This window comes from Saccopteryx leptura, chromosome 5, assembly GCF_036850995.1.
Source record: "Saccopteryx leptura isolate mSacLep1 chromosome 5, mSacLep1_pri_phased_curated, whole genome shotgun sequence".
NCBI lineage: Eukaryota > Metazoa > Chordata > Mammalia > Chiroptera > Emballonuridae > Saccopteryx > Saccopteryx leptura.
The window spans coordinates 213,529,209-213,546,335 of NC_089507.1; the positions used below are offsets into that span (position 1 = coordinate 213,529,209).

The window sequence follows — 17,127 nt, forward strand, 5'->3', positions numbered from 1 at the left end:
GTGGATAGAACGTCGGACTGGGATGCGGAAGGACCCAGGTTCGAGACCCCGAGGTCGCCAGCTTGAGTGCAAGCTCATCTGGCTTGAGCAAAAAGCTCACCAGCTTGGACCCAAGGTTGCTGGCTCGAGCAAGGGGTTACTCGGTCTGCTGAAGGCCTGCGGTCAAGGCACATATGAGAAAGCAATCAATGAACAACTAAGATTGTCGCAATGAAAAACTGATGATTGATGCTTCTCAGCTCTCTCCGTTCCTGTCTGTCTGTCCCTATCTATCCCTCTTTCTGTCTCTCTGCCCCTGTTTAAAAAAAAAAATTCTTTATTTTAAATATTGTATTTGTTCCCGTTTTTTTTTTGTTTTTTTTTTTTACTTTTAAATAAGATATGTGCAGTGTGCATAGGGATTTGTTCATAGTTTTTTTTATAGTTCGACCCTCCAACGGTCTGAGGGACAGTGAACTGGCCCCCTGTGTAAAAAGTTTGGACCCCTGCTCTATTCCATACGTCTCTTCTTAGCCCAGGTGGTTGCTGACAATCTCGGCATTCCTTGGCTTGTAGATGCACTTTCCAATCTCTGCCCCATCATCACACTGTGTCCTCTCTGTGTGACTGTGTCTGTCTTCACTTACTCTTCCCTTTGTGTATGTCTCTTCAACTCTTCTTTTGAGGGTTTCATTCATATGGGATTTAGAGCCGACCAGGTAGTCCAGGATGATCTCCTCCCTTCACTATCCTTAACTACATTTTCGAAGACTCTTTTTCCAGTTCAAGGAATTAAAAGGTAGATAGCTTTTTGGGGGGCCACTATTTAGCCTATTAAACTAAGCATTTTTTTCTCAGTCCTCTAGAAAAATGTTCGTATTTCCGATTATTGTCACTATTTTTATTATTTTATAGAATACTCTGACCTCGATTTCTTTTATTCTCTACAGTTGGTCCTGAGAAAAGGGTGCCAGCAATGCCTGGATCGCCTGTAGAAGTGAAGATACAGTCAAGATCCTCCCCCCCCCACCATGCCACCTCTCCCACCAATAAACCCTGGAGGACCCAGGCCAGTGTCATTTACTCCTACAGCATGTGAGACCTCTTAATACTTGGGTTTGTGGTTCAGAGTGGTGTTTGTATCTAAGTGACTGACTGCCATTAAGCCTTCCGCATATACTATGCACATGCCTTTCAAAATGGCTATTAAAATATATGTATCAGAAATGTATATCTGGTCATTTCTTTTAGAAATTGCTTTTGCCCTCTGAAAATAGTACTTAGCTAATTTGGGCATTTGGAAATTTAGTGGTACCAATATTTTTTCCATATTCTTTGTCTGGTAAGTAGGTATTTTAATTTCTGTGGCTCTAAAATAATGAAGTAAAAGTATTACATTGATTTATAGGAATTAAAATAAATTTGATAAAATGATCAAATTACTTCTAATAATTTTCCAGGACTGTCATGGTAAATCTCTTTACAAAAAAGAGAATATCAGTTTGTTGGGGCTAACTAAATACCATAGACTAGGTGGTTTAAAGAACAGAATTTTTTTTTAAAGTTCTAGAGGATAGAAGTCCAAGATAAAAGTATCAACAGGATTGATTATTTTTCTGAGGCCTCTATTCTTGTCTTGCAAAAGCTGCCTCCTTGCTATAGTCTCCTACTCCCTTGCCTCTGGGCCCATGCATTCATGTTGTCCCTTTCTCTTCTTATAAGGACACCAGTTATAATGGATTAGGGATTACCCATCTGACCTCATTAACCTTTAAAGGTCCTATCTCCAAATATAGTCATGTTCTGAGGTGCCGAGGGGTTAGAACTTCAATGTTGGAATTTATGGGGGACATATTTCAGTTTCATAAGAATTATATTAGCCAATAAATCTAAGACATTCAACTTGACTAGTAGTCATCATAGAATGTAAACTAAAACCTAATGTAATACCATGTGCAGCCACAAGAATATTCAAAATGAAAAATAATATCAAGTTTTGGTGAGTACGTGTGGAGCAACCTGAACAGTCATACATTATTTTAAGTATGAGACAATTCTTCACCAGTATCTACTAAAGCTGAATTTCCACAAACCCTATAACTCAGCAGTTTCAGTCCTACATGTATACTAAACAAAACAAAATAAAACAGAAGAACCCTCAATTTAAAATCTTAAAATCTGTGCAGACAGACACACACATCTAGATTTTGAGTTTTGTCTTTCCACGCCCATGCTATAGGTCACATTGACCCTTACAGATATTTCCCCTGATTAAGCAGAAGAAAATATCTTTCTTAGTTTCTTTCTTCTTTCTTCTTTCCCTCCCTCCCTCCTTTCTTTCTTTCTTTCATTCATTTCTCTTTCTCTCACAGACTCAGAGAGGGACAGATAGTGACAAGACAGACCGGAAGGGAGAGAGATGAGAAGGAAGAATAAATCTTTCATTGTGGCACCTTAGTTGTTCATTGATTGCTTTCTTGTATATAGTGAGTGACCCCTTACTCAAGCCAGTGACCATGGGATCATGTCTGTGATCCTACGCTCAAGCCAGTGACCCTATGCTCAAGGTGGTGATCTTGCGGTTTAGAACCTAGATCCTCTGCATCCCAGTTTTATGGTCTATCCACTGCGCCACCTCCTGGTCAGGATATATGCATTTTCTTTTTTTTTTTTTCTTTTTCTTTTCTTTTTTTTTTTGTATTTTTCTGAAGCTGGAAACAGGGAGAGACAGTCAGACAGACTCCCGCATGCGCCTGACCGGGATCCACCCGGCATGCAAACCCGGGGTGACGCTCTGCCCACCAGGGGGCGATGCTCTGCCCATCCTGGGTGTCGCTATGTTGCGACCAGAGCCACTCTAGCGCCTGAGGCAGAGGCCACAGAGCCATCCCCAGCGCCCGGGCCATCTTTGCTCCAATGGAGCCTTAGCTGCGGGAGGGGAAGAGAGAGACAGAGAGGAAGGAGAGGGGGAGGGGTGGAGAAGCAGATGGGCGCCTCTCCTGTGTGCCCTGGTCGGGAATCGAACCCGGGACTTCTGCACACCAGGCCGATGCTCTACCACTGAGCCAACCGGCCAGGGCCACATTTTCTTATTTAAACACCTTTGCACAAGCTCGCACGTTATTTTTGCTCAAACATTTATGTTTTGAAGATGAGAAAAGAGCATAAAGGTGTACAGGGTTTTTTTGTGTTTTTTTTTTTTTGTTTTGTTTTTTTGTTTTGTTTTTTGTATTTTTCTGAAGCTGGAAACGGGGAGAGACAGTCAGACAGACTACCGCATGCACCCCTCTAGGGGGGATGCTCTGCCCACCAGGGGGCGATGCTCTGCCCCTCCGGGGCGTTGCTCTGTTGCGACCAGAGCCACTGTAGCTCCTGGGGCAGAGGCCAAGGAGCCATCCCCAGCGCTCCAATGGAGCCTCGGCTGCGGGAGGGGAAGAGAGAGACAGAGAGGAAGGGGGGGGTGTGGAGAAGCAAATGGGCGCTTCTCCTATGTGCCCTGGTCGGGAATCGAACCCGGGTCCCCCGGACGCCAGGCCGACACTCTACTGCTGAGCCAACCGGCCAGGGCCAAGGTGTACAGTTTTAATAGAAGGTTTAATTTTTATTTTCTCAAACATTTGAAATTGAATGAGTTATAACTGCAGCTGTCTGAGCCAGAGTGAATAAAATGAATTTTGATATCCTTTATCCTAAATTATGTTTTCTGTCTTAAAGTTATACATCCTTAAATATACTATTTTGAAATGAGACAGATTTAAACCCAGGTAATCATTCATGTTTCAAGGTACAGATAACTGAAAATATGTATATGTAAATTTTAAACCCTTTTTACCTCCATATTTGATTACTTGGGGGTAGGTATATTTTATTTCAGAAACTCTAATTATACATTTTCACTAAAGAGGTTGTGGAAAGCTTGTCTGGTCATCAGGGTGGCTAAAAGCACAATAATATGTTATTTCAATGGGCTGCTTCAAAAGACGGCAGCTCTCCAGTGGCCATTGACCTTTCCGTGAGCACAAAGAAATGTCAGACCACTGCAACTAATTTTCTGGATTGCTGAGGTTGAGTATTGAGCTTTCTTTCCAGTGGCTCTAGTGATCTTTTTTAATGGAAGACACAAGAGAAACCACCCATTTCCCCTCAGCCTATTAGTCTTTTAAGCAGTGAGTCATATTCAGCAGCATTGTCCTGAACAAGGAACATTGCTAGCTAATGAACAAAGTTAATGTGTATACAGTATACATAGCTTACACTACTTAGTTAATTTTAGTATACACAGATGTATGAAGTGTTCTTCAAGAAGTGTACAACCTATTAAGGCAATCCAAGTCAGTATAATTCGGTAAATGACATAACGGAAGCATGGATAGCATAAGAGAAGAATTACTAAATCTCCTAGGATTTACCTTAATATGGATCAGCAGTCTCAAGGAATCCTTCTTAATACAGGTGTTAGCTGAGCTATGTACGCTGAAGGGAGTTTACAGATCAAATCAGAATAGAGGTCCGTCAATGAGTAGAAATATTAATGGTTAAACAACAATGACTGGTGTGGAAGTGGAAGATTTTTCGTGATTAATGAGTTGGCATTAGGCAGTCTATAAGTAAATGACAGTTTTCTAAGTTAGGTGAAGATTAAATGATTGGGTTCTTTAAATTTGGTTTAGGTCTTGGTTTAAATTCTTTATGTTTTTAGATATGGTTTTAGATTTTCAAGTGGGGTATGAATAAGTGAAAATCTATTGACTCATAGACACTAGGTGATTTTATTTCACTGTTTAGTGAAGAAAGATTTTTATTTAATGCCGCCAAGGATTTAGCTCTAGGATTGTGTTCCAAGTTAAAACTAGCAAAAAATGACTAAGAACAATAGGATAATTGAAAAACAAACTAATTAGTGTGTTATAATTTGAGCAGAAATATAGAATGGGGATGTCCTGTATAATGTCTAGAAACATACCTTATTGAATGACCAAGAATTTGGCAGTATTAATCTATTAGCACTTGTCAAAGGCAGAGATATCACTGCAGGAATAGGTCATTAAACCTGTAGCCTAGAAAAAAAACCATTTTTCGCAGTAACACACTGTTTTGTGGGTGTCCTATTCATATGCTACATCTAACTGACTGCCTTAGCTTCTTTGGGACCCTAATGGGAAAATGTGACATAAAAGATGGACATGAATGTTCCTTCATTGCAAAATAAATATTCTCCCTGACTCATCTCACACAGTGCCCATGGCACCTGCAGAGTTTGATGTTCCTTCTCTGTGCTCTAGTAACACTCTACTCTTTGAGTACTTCTGTGTTACTGTTACCACTTTTTACCTGGCAGTCTGTCTCACTTATATGGAAATTTTGTTGGGCAGAAACATTATCTTGTGTACTCTTTTAACGCGTGCTTTACAAAATTGAAGTAAGTGAAGGAGAAAGCATGGAGAAAAACCTGTCAAAAATCCTTGTGCTTTTCACTGAGTCTTTTGTTTGGCTTTCTTTCAGTAAGCAATGGCACCAACCATTCTCCTCCTACCCTGAACGGTGCCCCGTCACCACCACAGAGATTCAGCAATGGTCCTGCCTCTTCCACATCCTCTGCACTAACAAACCAACAATTGCCAGCCACTTGTGGTGCCCGGCAGCTCAGCAAGTTAAAACGTTTCCTCACCACTCTGCAGCAGTTCGGCAATGATATCTCCCCTGAGATTGGGGAGAAGGTGCGGACTCTTGTTCTAGCACTGGTGGTAAGTACTGCATCCTGGCAGCCGTTGCCTGAGTGCGTGGCTCAGACCCGAAGCCAGCAGAGTTGTGCATATAATATTTCTACTCAATCCCATGCCTGTAGCAATGTGGCACATCTATAGACTAGTTATTAATATAACTTGTAAAAAACCGTTGATTTGTGGATTTCAATTATGTATAAAAATGTTTATCAAAGAAACAAATCTATAATATTTACCTAATTATTTCTTATGGTGTTGATTTAATTTTAATAAGCAGCTTTGAATATGTCTTAAAACTGATTTTCAACAGGCCACCGAGACTCAACCAAATTAATGCCAGGTTTTGTTACTTTTAATATATTCAGTGCCTGGTGCATTATTTCCAAGCCAAGGAGAAAGGAAAAGTAGCAAGTTTAATTTTTAGAAGAATAATTTGTAAAATTACAAGTTTCATGGTCTAAATAAATAGCACCAAAGGGATTACAATCTTTAGCTCCACATGCAAATATGATTTCTTTAGAGTTTGTAAGGTACACATAATTTTTCTTTTCTATAGTGAGTGTGGTGTAGCTGTCGTTTAAGGGAGTGATTTTCTGACAGTGATAGCTGGGTGGGATTTGACTCCCAGTATGTAAGGGAAGTTCTGTCAGTTCCCAATGTTTGTAAATCGAAATTTACCTCTGGTAAAAGCACTCCATGCTCCTGCATGTTAGCCTCTATATGTGGTAAAGATGAATCATAGTATCATAGTATTGAAGTTTCAAATTTCAGTTCTCAGAGTAAAATCAGGGACTCCTGGGATTCCCTCAGATTGTTATTAGAAAGTCCAGGAGGTAAAAATTATTTTCATAATCATACTATGATATTACTTGCATTTTCACTCTTATTTTCTCATGATTGTACAATGGAATTTTCTAGAGGCAGCATGATATAGGATGTTGCAACAGATTAAAAGCAGAAGTATCTTGGAGAACTGAGCTGTCTTGTATTAAGCTAGATATGAAAGAGATTTATAAAACTAACAATAGTACCATTCTTCTCATTACATATTTTGGGAAAATATTGTTATTTTGAAGTGCATTAATAATATTTTTTTTAATTCTCAGTTTTGATTTCTGATATGGTGGGTGATTGATAGAAATAAACCAAATAAATTAGAGGACTTCCTGAGACTAAAATGTTTAAGAACTGCTACCTTAAACAATTTTTGGTCTAGTGTGGCAAAACTTTCATAGAAGGCAAAATGCAGTAAATGATTATTTAGTCATTTGAGATTTAATCTCTGTTGCTTCATAGATAGCTGTAGGTTATTCATTTTCTTTTTAATTTTTTCATTGATTAGAGAGAGAGAGAGAAAGAAGCATCAACTCGCTGTTCCACTTAGTTGTTCCACTTAGTTGTGCACTCATTGATTGCTTCCTGTGCTGGAGACCCAACATGCGACCTTGGTATGCTGGGACGACACTCTGTCTACTGAACCACGTAGCCAGGGTCTCATTTTCATTGCTGTGGGTTTTATTGTAGGGGAATGTACCAAAATTTATACTTTTTATACCCCCATGTTTTGAGATTTGCTAGAAGAATTCCCAGGACCTGGCACATTTTTCGTGCTCACCACTGAGATTTATTAGAGGCATAATAAGGATACACAGCTGGATCATAAAGGAGACAGTTGGAATCTGCAGGAATCCATGTGCAGTTTTCCTGTGATTGGTCACATAGAGCTCAAATGCAGCAACATGTGTGCATTGTTTCTGTCCTGGAAAGCTTATTAGAGACTCAGTGAGAAAGGATTTTACCGTGGCCTGGGCACATAGGCACTTTGCCTGGCACTTTGCAAAGTCCAGACTCCCAGAAGATGACCAGTATTCAGCATAAACCATATTATTTGGAAAAATAGTCTAGACACAATGAACCACCTTCCTCAGATAGGGAAAAGTTTCTTGTTTTGAAAAGAATAAAAGTGTTTGTTGGTAAAGTTTTACACTACTATGGAAAAAGTCTTACTGGATGTAGACTAATAGAATTGGCCGTATATGTCAAAATGAGTGAGCATAATTGGAAGTAAAGCAGACATCAGAATATTATGCTGGTTCCATCAACAAATTAAGTAGAGTTTGTGCTTAAAGATAATTTCAATAGTAAAAGAAAAGTCACTTCCTGTGATTGTAGCTATCTCATTTTTTTTTTTTTTTTTTAAACAGAGACAGAGAGTCAGAGAGAGATAAATAGGAACAGACAGACAGGAACGGAGAGAGATGAGAAGCATCTATCATCAGTTTTTTGTTGTGACACCTTAGTTGTTCATTGATTGCCTTCTCATATGTGCCTTGACCATGGGCCTTCAGCAGACCAAGTAACCCCTTGCTTGAGCCAGTGACCTTGGGTCCAAGCTGGTGAGCTTTGCTCAAACCAGATGAGCCCGTGCTCAAGCTGGCGACCTTGGGGTCTCGAACCTGGGTCCTCGGCATCCCAGTCTGACGCTCTGTCCACTGCGCCACCGCCTGGTCAGGCTGTAGCTATCTCATCTTTAAAAGAATAAAAATTTTGCCTGGGCCTGACCTGTGGTGGCGCAGTGGATAAAGTGTCTACCTGGAATGCTGCTGAGTTCACTGGTTCGAAACCCTGGGCTTGCCTGGCCAAGGCACATATAGGAGTTGATGCTTCCTGTTCCTCCCCCCTCTTTTTCTCTCTCTCTCCCTCTCCCCCTTTCCTCTCTGAAATGAATAAATAAAGTCTTAAATTTTTTTTTGCCTGATCTATGGTGATATAGTAGATAAAGCATAAAACTGAAATGCTGATGTCACTGGTTCAAAACCCCTGGCTTGCCTGGTCAAGGCCCATATAAGAAGCAACTACTATGAGTTGATGCTTCTTGCTCCTCCTCCTCCCCTTTCTCTCTCTCTCCTCTCTCTAAAATCAGTAAATCTTTAAATAAATAAATGAATGAATAAATAAAAATTTTCTCTGATTGCCTAGCTATGCCCATTGTCTTCTAAGACAACTATAGATGTTGCTGTTGTGACCCAGAGGACAGATCCTCTCACATTGTGCCTTTCTTACATTCTTCTGTTTTTGTCAGAAGCATTTTTCCCAAAGCTTGCATCTTCACTTCTTCAGATGCCTCTTCTGTTATCCTTCCTAGTTTTCTCCCAAGCCAGCTTAAGCATGTCTTCTCTGTGTACCAGTAGTGTCCCGTGCATGTGTACCTTGATCATTCTGTAATGAATAGCTTACTTATCTGTTTTCCCACTAGACCAGCGCTTTTCCACCACTGTGCCAGGGCAGGAATTTTTAAAACATGCAATATATGACTGTTTAGTCAGGGGCACTGACCTCTTTTCCCTTAGATTGTCAAATAAAAAAATGATAATAACCAATGTACCAGTAACCATCCAGCATGAGTGAATCAAAATTATACCTACTTTTTGTCAGATTGGCAAAACGTATGTTTTTTGGTGTGCCGCAGCATTTTGGCAGTTAGTTTGTGTGTGCCATGAGATGAAAAAGGTTGACAATCGTTATACTATACTATGAGTGCTTAGAGGGAAAAGCTGTGCTTTTATTTGTTAAATAATTGACTGAGAGGAAAGGATAAAAGAACAGTGGCTTTTCATCCACTTCTCATAGACAGAGGAGCGCCTGGTGTCTTCAGTACTGATCGTTCTGAGTCAGCTTCACTGGCCTAAGTCACTGTCTCTGTGTTGCCCAGTTCATCTTTGCTCTCCCTTTTCCATCCGGGAAAGCTTGGAGTCATTCATACCATCTTCCCATACATTTACTCTACTTGTTTTGACTTTTTGAGGCCTGATTTCATTCACTGTAGTAGGGAAAGAATATCATTTTCTTACACTTAATTTTTAGTCCTGATTACTGGTATCTTTGGTTGTATTATACAAATGCCATGTACTTAAAACCAGTATTAAAAATTTAAAAGAAATTTTTAGTATGAAATGACATATTTGGAAATTCCAACATAATTTTACATCCAGAAATAATTGCTGCTGTAATATCCTTCCATACAGTTAAAATACTATGTTTGTGTGTTAGTATTTTCATAAATGGAATTTTGGAAAACATACTGTTCTGTTTGTGAGTTTTCACTTAACAATATATTGCAGACACCTTTTCTCATTAATTCATACAAATTTACCTCCACGTAAGTGTTCTGAGGTATGACTGTATTGTAATTTTTAATGCAATTTCTTGTTGTTGGGCCTATATATTTTCCATTTCTTATTAAGAAGTAATATGGTACTGATGAATAATTTGTATTGTGCAAGTTACATTTTTGAACATTTAATGATTTTGTAAATATAGCAGAAGTGGTGGTTGTTCTTTCAGGGAAGCAAGAATTCAGATTAATACCAAGTTTTTTTTGTTTTGTTTTCAACTCGTTTTGTTATTGTACTGAGTTTTAGGGAATTAAAAAGTAAAAGTATTTTGTGAACTTTGAAAAAAATATTTTTATTTATGTATTCCTTTTAGCAGAGGAGCTGAGAATCTTAGTTGTAAGTCAGACTTTTGAAAAAAAAATACAGAAGAAACACTAATAACTTTCCTGGGAATACTTAAATCTACCAATGGCAGCCTACCTGTTGGGTGGTGCTCTGATTTGCAGAGGCACATTTTTTTAAACTTTTAATTTAGAAGATTTGGGGACCTGATCCTAAGAAGTTGGCGGAACCTGTGGAGAAAACAACTTCTGAAGAAATCAAAGGTTGAGACTTTAAGTTCACATCCTAGACTGATCAGGATCTGTTCAACTGGAAACATTGTTAGACTGGTTTCTTGTACCTGAGGTGACTGAAATGAATCAAGGGACCTGAGTCTGTCTCCATGGGTAGTGAGGAAGACAGCGCTCTATTTTGCAACCCAGGCTCCTAAGCATAGAGGGGGATTTAAAATGATTTGGGGTAGTAGAGAAAGGAAAATCAAGGAGACTGAGTTTCTTATATACAGGAAATAATTGGGTTAGCCTTTGAGAGGGATCTGAGCTCACTATAGTGCTCAGTAAAGGAATTATCCTTCATTTAATGATTTAAAAGGGATTTATATGAGAAAGATAGTGTCTAGTTTTAGAGGTTGAACAAGGTTATTTCTCTTTGCAGAATTCAACAGTAACAATTGAAGAATTCCATTGCAAGCTCCAAGAAGCTACAAACTTTCCTCTTCGTCCTTTTGTGATTCCATTCCTCAAGGTAATTTTTATGAAATAAATACCGAATGTAATTATTTATCTTAACATTTCCTCAAGATCTGCTACTAATCGCTGTTCTGTGATCTAAATTGTGGCAGCTTGCATATTTTCACGTCTTTCTTTTACTTTGGGCTGCTAGAGAAGTGTGAGTGCAGTCTGTAGGTGAGTCTTAGAATTGATGAGAATCGCAGAAGCCCTGAGTTGTGGTCTGTCTGCAGACTGCTGACAGCACACAGGAGCAGGTGGAGGGTGGAGCAGGAGGGGCGTGGACCCAAGGGGTAGGGGTGACGGGTGACGGGAAGGCCATGGGCTCTTAGCGTATAACTAGATACTACATCTTATGGTTGTGATCAGAGGATCAAGAGCGTGTTATCAGAGGAGGCATTAAGACAGAAGAGAGGCCTTTGCAGTTCAGACTCTTACACTAAGGCAGCCTTTTTAACCTTTTTCATCTCATGGCACACGTAAACCAATTATTAAAGTTCTGTGGCACACCAAAAGATACATATTTTGCTGATCTGACCAAAAAAATATATGATTTTGATTTCATTCACACCAGACGGCTGTTCTGCTGACTGTTGTCACTTTTTAATTTGACAATCTAAGGGAAAAGAGGTCAGTGCCCTTGGCTAAATAGTCAGGTATTGCATGTTTTAAAAATTGCAGCACACGAGTTGAAAATCACTGCTTTAAGGACAGAAGCACATGTGGGAAGGCGGTGTGTCCCCAGCTTTGTATAGATGCCCTCTGGAATTAATATTCCCTGAAACATAACTTTTGGGGACACTGTTCAAAATGGTTGTGCTTATCTGATAAGTAAGAGAGTGTTAGATTTATATGTAATATGCCCATTAAAAAAATCTTTATTTTGGAACAATTTCTTGCTCTAGAAGAGTTGCAGAATGATACAAGAAAATTTCTGTATCCTTCAGATTCTCCAAATCTTAATATTTTATCACATCTGCAATATTATTCTCTTTATCTTAAATTTTTTTTTTTTTCAGAAATGTTTGCAAGTAAGCTACAGACAAAACATTAATAAAATACTATTACTTACAGACCTTATTTGTGTTTCATAGAATGTCCTACTAATACTCTTTACAGCAAAAGAAAATCTTTTTTAGGGGTCCTGTTTATAATTCAGAATCACATCTTGCATTTCATTGTTGTATCTGTTCAGTCTACTTAATCTGGAATAACAGCCTTTTATGATCTTCATATTTTAGAAGACTACAAGATGGTTAATTTATAGATGTACTTGGATTTGTTTTTGTTCTTTTTTTAAAATTTTATTTGATTGATTTTTTTAGAGTGAGGTAAAAGGAGAGAAAGAAACAATGATTTGTTGTTCCACTTATTCATTCATTGGTTGATTCTTTTTTTTTTTTTTTTTCATTTTTCTGAAGCTGGAAACAGGGGGAGACAGTCTGACAGACTCCCACATGCAACCGACCGGGATCCACCCGGCACGCCCACCAGGGGCGCCGCTCTGCCCCCCAGGGGGTGATGCTCTGCCCATCCTGGGCGTCGCCATATTGCGACCAGAGCCAGTCTAGCGCCTGAGGCAGAGGCCACAGAGCCATCCCCAGCGCCCGGGCCATTTTTGCTCCAATGGAGCCTTGGCTGCGGGAGGGGAAGAAAGAGACAGAGAGGAAAGTGCGGCGGAGGGGTGGAGAAGCAAATGGGCGCTTCTCCTGTGTGCCCTGGCCGGGAATCGAACCCGGGTCCTCCGCATGCTAGGCCGACGCTCTACCGCTGAGCCAACCGGCCAGGGCCATTGGTTGATTATTATATACACTCTGACTAGGGATTGAACCTGCACCTTTGGCATATCAAGACCACTCTCTAACCACCTGAACAACCTGGCCAGGGCTACATTTACCTCAGTTTGGATTTTTCTGACTCTTATGCTGAGAATCGGGTTATACATTTTAGACAGTAAATAGCAGGTGAGATATCACTGATGCTGTCGGGAGACAGATATTAATTGATCCCATCATTGGTGATGTTGACTTTGACCACTTGGTAAAGGCTATGTCTGTCATAATTTCCCACTGTAAAGTTACTGTTGTTTCCTATTAAACCGTTATTTTCAAAAACAGGTACATTATGACTAACAGAAAAAATGAAGCCATGTCAAAGATTTTGAGGGAATAAGTAAGGTGTTAGAACCAGTTCGGGGGAGAACCTAAAGAATAGAAACATTTCTAGATCACGATTATTGATATGATAATTAGCTTCATCTACAGTGGAAAAGGGAAGTCAGTTGAACCTCTACTAGACATAATTATATGTGAGTCCCCAGACAACAATTAGTGTGTATTGCTGTTACCTGTAATTTGCAGAGTTATGGATAACTTAAAGGCAGAAAGACTATGGTCAGATACAGTGTGCTCTAGACCAGGCACAGTTCAGATACCTGCGACCCAGAGCCAACCCACTGCATAGTTTTCTATAGCTCTGGAGAGAATTGGCTTTAGAAATGAATATTTGTAATTCGTTTGGTAATATAACTTTGAACCCCAATTAAGTTGTATTCCTTAATCCACCTCCTTGCCAAATGAATTTCATTTTTTCCATTAGCCTGTTAACAACAACAACAATAAAAACTGTGCTCACTGGCCAGGCAGTGGCGCAGTGGATAGAGCATTGTACTGGGAAGCAGAGAACCCAGGTTCGAGATCCCAAGGTTGCCAGCTTGAGCGCGGGCTCATCTGGCTTGAGCAAGGGGTCACTCGGTCTGCTGGAGCCCCCTGGTTAAGGCACATGTGAGAAAGCAATCAATAAACAACTAAGGTGCCGCAATGAAGAATTGATGCTTCTCATCCCTCTCTCTTCCTGTCTGTTTGTCCCTATCTGTCCCTCTTTCTGTCTCTCTGTCACAAAAAAACAAAATGTGCTCATTTGTTATTTATATTTTAACATTTATCAATACAATATTTAGAAATTTGTTTCCTATCTTGTAAATGAGTATATAATATTTTCAATTTTGCCCCTTAACTCACAAAGCCTAAATATCTGGCCAATACTATGTTCCTCTTACCATCTTTATCTATACTTTCATTTCTCAAGAAAATGTAATAACATCAAGAAGATGGGTCATCCTAGTATACCAATACCAGTTTTTAAACACTCTTTACATTGATTGGAGCACAGCAGACATTCCAGACATCACATGGGTCTTAGGCACTGCCTGCTCTAGCTCTCCTCTGACAGCACTGACGTCTCAGCCTCTGGAGCGGCCTGGGGGCCTCATTCAGCCTTCAGACAGCTGTGCTCCTTCTGTCTTGGTCTGCTTTTTGTATGTCAGAGCCAGCACTTTCCTCCAAGATTCCGGAATCAAGAAAGATTTGTGAAATTTGTGTTATTGGGAAAGAATTAGCCCCCCCCTTTTCCCCCCCTTTTAACTCATCAAATGGTACATACATGTCACAGATGTAAAGAACTGGCATGGTACTTTTTCAATTAAGTTTTTACAGTTGCTACAAGATTGAGGTTATAGAACAGACTTAAAAAGTGTCTTATATCATCAAATTCCCTATTCTTAACTGTGTTATTTTGGAAAACAGCATGAGGTAGGTTGTTATTGCAGCTTTTTGGCTAGCATTTGGGTTTTTGTCAACTTATTTCTGCTTTAAAACAGTCACTAATTATGGTGCATGCTAAATTAACCCTTAGTAGAGGGATGACTACTTACATATTTTAAAACCCTCCTTTCACTTGTTCATCAGTTTCCATTGGAATAAAGGCTTCTGTTACGGGCTTAGTGTGAATTGTTTTTAAATTTGGGGTAAAAAAGTATAATTCTTACTTTATTTTTTAAGTAAAGGAATATGGGAAGCCTGACCAGTGGTGGCACAGTGGATAATAGAACATCAACCTGGGACACTGATGTCCCATGTTCAAAACCCCAAGGTCGCTGGCTTGAGCGTGGGCTTATCCGGCTTGAGTGCGGGGCACACGCTTGAGCGCCGGATCATTGACATGATCCCATGGTTGAGCCCAATGTTGCTGGCTTGACCTCAAGGTGACTGGCTCTGCTAGAGCCCCCTGGTCAAGGCACGTATGAGAAGCATTCAGTGAACAACTAATGTACTACAGCTACAAGTTGATGTTTCTCATGTCTCCTTTCCTCCCTCTCCCTTCCTCCCTCTCCCCCTCTCTACCTCTTCTTCTCCCCCCGTGTTGTACACGCAAGCTCGTGCATGCACACGTGCTAAAAAAAAAAAGCAATATGAGAAATGTGTGTGTGTGTGTGTGTGTGTGTGTGTGTGTGTGTGTATATATATATATATATATAATATTTTTTTTTTTTTACAGAGACAGAGAGGGATAGATAGGGACAAACAGACAAGAAGGGAGAGAGATGAGAAGCATCAATTTTTTTTGTTGCAGCACTTTAGTTGTTCATTGATTGCTTTCTCATATGTGCCTTGACTGTGGGGCTACAGCAGACTGAGTAACCCCTGACTCAAGCCAGCGACCTTGGGCCCAAGCTGGTGATCAGTGATCAAACCAGATGAGCCCGCGCTCAAGTTGGCGACCTCGGGGTCTTGAAACTGGGTCCTCCACGTCCCAGTTTGATGCTTGCTCTATCCACTGCGCAACTACCTGGTCAGGCAAGACATGTATATTTATATAATATGAAGGAATTAGAGTTCCGTTGAAAGAGTATAGGGTTTTTTATATGATTATTTCCTGTTAAAGTTTTCCAACTGTACATAATTAATTAACTGATTGCAAAATAAGGAAGTGTGCCCAGTGAGGGCGCCACACTAAGAAATCTGTCCTGCCCATGGTTACCCATGCATCTCAGAGCCTAGTGTAAGGCTTCATTTCAGTCATTCCCAATAGTATTTGTTACAAGCTCTTGCTCCAGCGGACTAGAGCAGTCAGCATTTCCAGAACCCCTGGCAGTCTCCTGGGGAACATGGGAGGGTTAAGGCGCTCAGCGGAGAGAGACCAGAACCTGTAATGATAGGAGGGAGAGGAAGACCCTCCTACTCTCATGAAGGCACGCTCGTTCTCTTTCTGACCAAAGTCTTCAAAACTCTGCAAGCTTTAATACTAAGTTCAACAAATCTTTACTGAGCTTTGTTTGACTTTGTATTAGGATACAAAGGTAAATAAAGCACTTTCTCTTCCTTAAGGGGACTTAAATTTTGTGGGACAAGAGGCAAGTCAGCCAGTTTTTCAGTTTCAGTGGACTAGATGACACTTGACTCACAAGGAGAGAAAGGCTGTGGTCTTGTGCCTCCTTGCCTGTGAAGCCTTTGAGATGGTGGGGCCAGCCCTGGGAAACTGCCTGCCAGCCCCCCCTCCTTTTGCAGGCCAACCTGCCCCTGCTGCAGCGCGAGCTGCTGCACTGCGCGCGCGCCGCCAAGCAGACCCCGTCCCAGTACCTGGCTCAGCACGAGCACCTTCTGCTCAACACGAGCATTGCGTCCCCTGCCGACTCTTCGGAGCTCCTCATGGAAGTGCATGGCAACGGAAAGAGGCCCAGTCCAGAGAGGTGAGCGAGAAGAGCTAGGGTGTCCTTCCTTTTCTGGAGCCACTCTGAGCTTCCCCTTCGCTTGTGAAACAAAGTTTGATAATATATATAGGTGTGGACTCAGTATTTCTCAGGTTAGTTTTGCTTTGTCCCAGTATCGGGCAGCAGAATGCTTCTCAACTCTATAGGTGTGGCTCCCAGAAATGAATATTTTTTAAAAACTACAGATGACTATGCCACTGGTGAGAAACCATGCTCTAGAGCAGTGGTCCCCAACCTCCGGGCCGCGGACCGGTACCAGTCTGTGGGTCATTTGGTACCGGTCCTCAGAGAAAGAATAAATAACTTACATTAGTTTTGTTTTATTTATATTTAAGTCTGAATGATGTTTTATTTTTAAAAAATGACCAGATTCCCTCTGTTACATCCGTCTAAGACTCACTCTTGACGCTTGTCTTGGTCACATGATACATTTTTCCATCCCACCCTAAAGTCCAGTTCGTGAAAATATTTTCTGACATTAAAGCGGTCCGTGGCCCAAAAAAGGTTGGGGACCACTGCTCTAGAGCATCCTATGTATCCACTGCTCCAGAACCCTAAGAAATTATCTGCCCAAAGCATTTTTTTGTGTGAGGTTTTGTAAAAGTATAACAATTAAGTATTGATACTTGTTAATGAATCATTATTACTTTGAAGACAAATTATATTAACTTATTCTGGAAATTTCATATGAG

General features: G+C 40.4%; 1 protein-coding gene across 1 annotated transcript in view; it reads left to right on the forward strand.

Annotated features, from left to right (window-relative positions):
* The first annotated feature begins 935 nt into the window (after positions 1-935).
* Positions 936-17,127, forward strand: part of CBFA2T2 (CBFA2/RUNX1 partner transcriptional co-repressor 2) — a 35,805-nt gene continuing 19,613 nt past the window's right edge. Inside the window, 5 exon segments of the mRNA XM_066384045.1 lie at positions 936-1,000; positions 1,002-1,074; positions 5,482-5,723; positions 10,814-10,903; positions 16,233-16,414. Coding sequence (XP_066240142.1) covers positions 956-1,000; positions 1,002-1,074; positions 5,482-5,723; positions 10,814-10,903; positions 16,233-16,414 — 632 coding nt within the window. The 5' untranslated portion in view covers positions 936-955.